General features: G+C 40.0%; 1 protein-coding gene across 1 annotated transcript in view; it reads right to left on the reverse strand.

Annotated features, from left to right (window-relative positions):
* The window catches only part of si:ch211-26b3.4 (connector enhancer of kinase suppressor of ras 2), an 87,340-nt gene that overhangs the window by 36,039 nt on the left and 48,801 nt on the right, over window positions 1-2,500 (reverse strand). Inside the window, exon 14 of the mRNA XM_063203896.1 lies at window positions 1,335-1,369. Coding sequence (XP_063059966.1) covers window positions 1,335-1,369 — 35 coding nt within the window. The remainder of the gene's footprint in view (window positions 1-1,334; window positions 1,370-2,500) is intronic.

A 2,500-nucleotide genomic window follows, 5' to 3' on the forward strand; every position in this document is an offset into this window, starting at 1 on the left:
AAAAAATCAAATTTGCTATAAGACGCTCAGACAAATTTAAGTCTGTTTGGGAACCCTTTCTTTCATATTTTAGTGATCTCCAAGAACTCCCACCAACATTGCAATAAATGAAAGATTTTATGGTTTTAATTTAACAATTTGGAATGCAGATTGAATTATGTAGGCCTATCTATTTTTCATTTGTCTGTTCTGATGTCTACCTATATCTACCAAACAAAAACGGAAGTTTACTGTTGGTATGGTTTATTTTGATTCACTAATATTACAATTATTATTACTTTTGGGTCCAGTCGGGGTGGGGGGAGGGATGGGAGGGGGGTGGCTTTTTGAGTGTGTATAAAGTTTAAAAAATGAGAAGTCTTTTGTAACAATGATGATGTTTTATTGTTTCTACCTCTGACTTTTCAATAAAAAGATTAAAAAGAAAAAAAAAAAAAGGGACTAAATATGGTAAATAGCAGACATATCCATTACGCTATGCAACTGTAAATATATGTTTTTTTTCTTGGATATTCTACTTTGTTGTGTCCCGTAAGCCCTAGACCTTATAACAAGGACATTAGATGTGTAGGACCAAGCTTGAATGGACTGTCAAATGGACAGGTACTTTGTCTATTCATAGTGTCATGAAGTCACCAAGCCAGGGTTACAATAGCAACACACTTTTAAAGGCAGTCAGTTTTAAACTGCTGTTTCTTTTTATTCATCCAAACCATTGCTCGGAAAATGCAGAATTATTCAGAAAAAACAGCTAAGAAATGCTTCTAAGAATCAGATAGACAGACTCCAACTTTGTGCATGTGCTTGAGGCATATTTGATGAGTAAAATAACCTTGCTTAACTACAGTAAGAGTGTCTCCAAAGGTCCACACATTAAATTCAATGTGCAATTCGTGTGTAATCCAGTAGACAAAAGATAAGAAAGCAGTAGACCAAAGATAGAAATTGAACTGTTTTCATGAGTGGATAATTGTCTTTTTCTCATGGCAAACATTGTCCAGCAAACACAGCGGCTCAGAGTTGTTTAAACTAAAAGAAGAAGAACTCTGAAAGATGCAACTACTGTATCACACTAATGGTATGATATTACATGGTTTCAACTTTGTAATATCATACCTAGTGTTGTAATTACAACTATAAGTCCTTCTGCTTTTACTCTATACAACTCTGCAGTAGCTCACGCAAAGACCATTTTTGCCTTACTCTTATCAGAACGCAAACCTCTCATCTGTCTTCTGGCCTCCCTAAAACCCCAGAGGACCATTTGACATAAGCCCCTTAATATATCCATTCATGTGTATGTCTTTAGACGTAAAAAAAGATTGGTCACTCACCTGTCCGTGTCAGCCCTCAGTGTGTCGGCAGCTCGCTGTAGAGGAGAGAAGAGGAGGAGGAGAGGAGAGGGGAGGAGAAGAGTTCAAATACCACATGCACTTCAAGAGAGAGAGAGCGTTCAAGTACAACATGCAGAGGCTGGTTTCCTGTCATACAACGGAGTCACAAACAACAGAAACTACTGTAGGAGTGGCACACAGCCGCTATGACTGTGGTGGAGAGCATCAATCTGTGTGTGTGTGTGTGTGTGTGTGTGTGTGTGTGTGTGTGTGTGTGTGTGTGTGTGTGTGTGTGTGTGTGTGTGTGTGTGTGTGTGTGTGTGTGTGTGTGTGTGAGTCTGTGTGTGTGTATGTGTGTGTGTGTGTGTGTGTGTGTGTGTGTGTGTGTGTGTGTGTGTGTGTGTGTGTGTGTGTGTGTGAGCGCATGCACATGTACTGTGTGTGTTTGTACATGTAGCCTATGGACTCATTTACTCTTGCTTGCCTAGAATGCAGGTGGCCATTAAATTGCAATCTACACATATTGAAAGTACAGTACCTTCAAGGTGTTAATTCACTTGTACATAATACCCTCACCAGCCAGGGAGTTCTTTCTGCCTTATCCATTACATCAGTTTAAACGCTTTTTTTTTTTTTACAGTATCATATTTTAGCGTTCTCCATAATGTTAATTTAATTGTGATTTTCACCCATCTTTGAGCACCAAGGTTTGGGATTTACATTTAGCTTGAAGGGTAATTGTGTTAGAGACTGTTAAAGTGCTTTTTATCTGCTGTTATTATATGGTTGTGACGTCATCTGTCGAATGCTCCATTCATTTCAACGGGACTCCCCAACGTTCGGACGTCTGTTATTTTTCGATAACGGACGGGTTGGTCTATAACAGACCGCTGTCAATGGCAACAAGACTTTTCACTGCTAAAGCGACTTTGAAACAAGACTCTAATCAGCTGCTGTGATAGACAGCACCCGTTGTCCTGGCTACCGCTGTCAATGGCAACAAGACGTTCACTGCTAAAGCCACTGGCTTGTATACAAGTCAGTGGCTAAAGCGAATGTTTCATATCACTCCGCAGGGGGTCCGGTCTTTTGTCACTCTAATCAGCTGCTGTGATAGACAACACCTGTTGTCCTGGCTAGCCTACCTAGCTGTTGCCTAGCGGTGT

Source organism: Engraulis encrasicolus, chromosome 7, assembly GCF_034702125.1.
Source record: "Engraulis encrasicolus isolate BLACKSEA-1 chromosome 7, IST_EnEncr_1.0, whole genome shotgun sequence".
Classification (NCBI taxonomy): domain Eukaryota; kingdom Metazoa; phylum Chordata; class Actinopteri; order Clupeiformes; family Engraulidae; genus Engraulis; species Engraulis encrasicolus.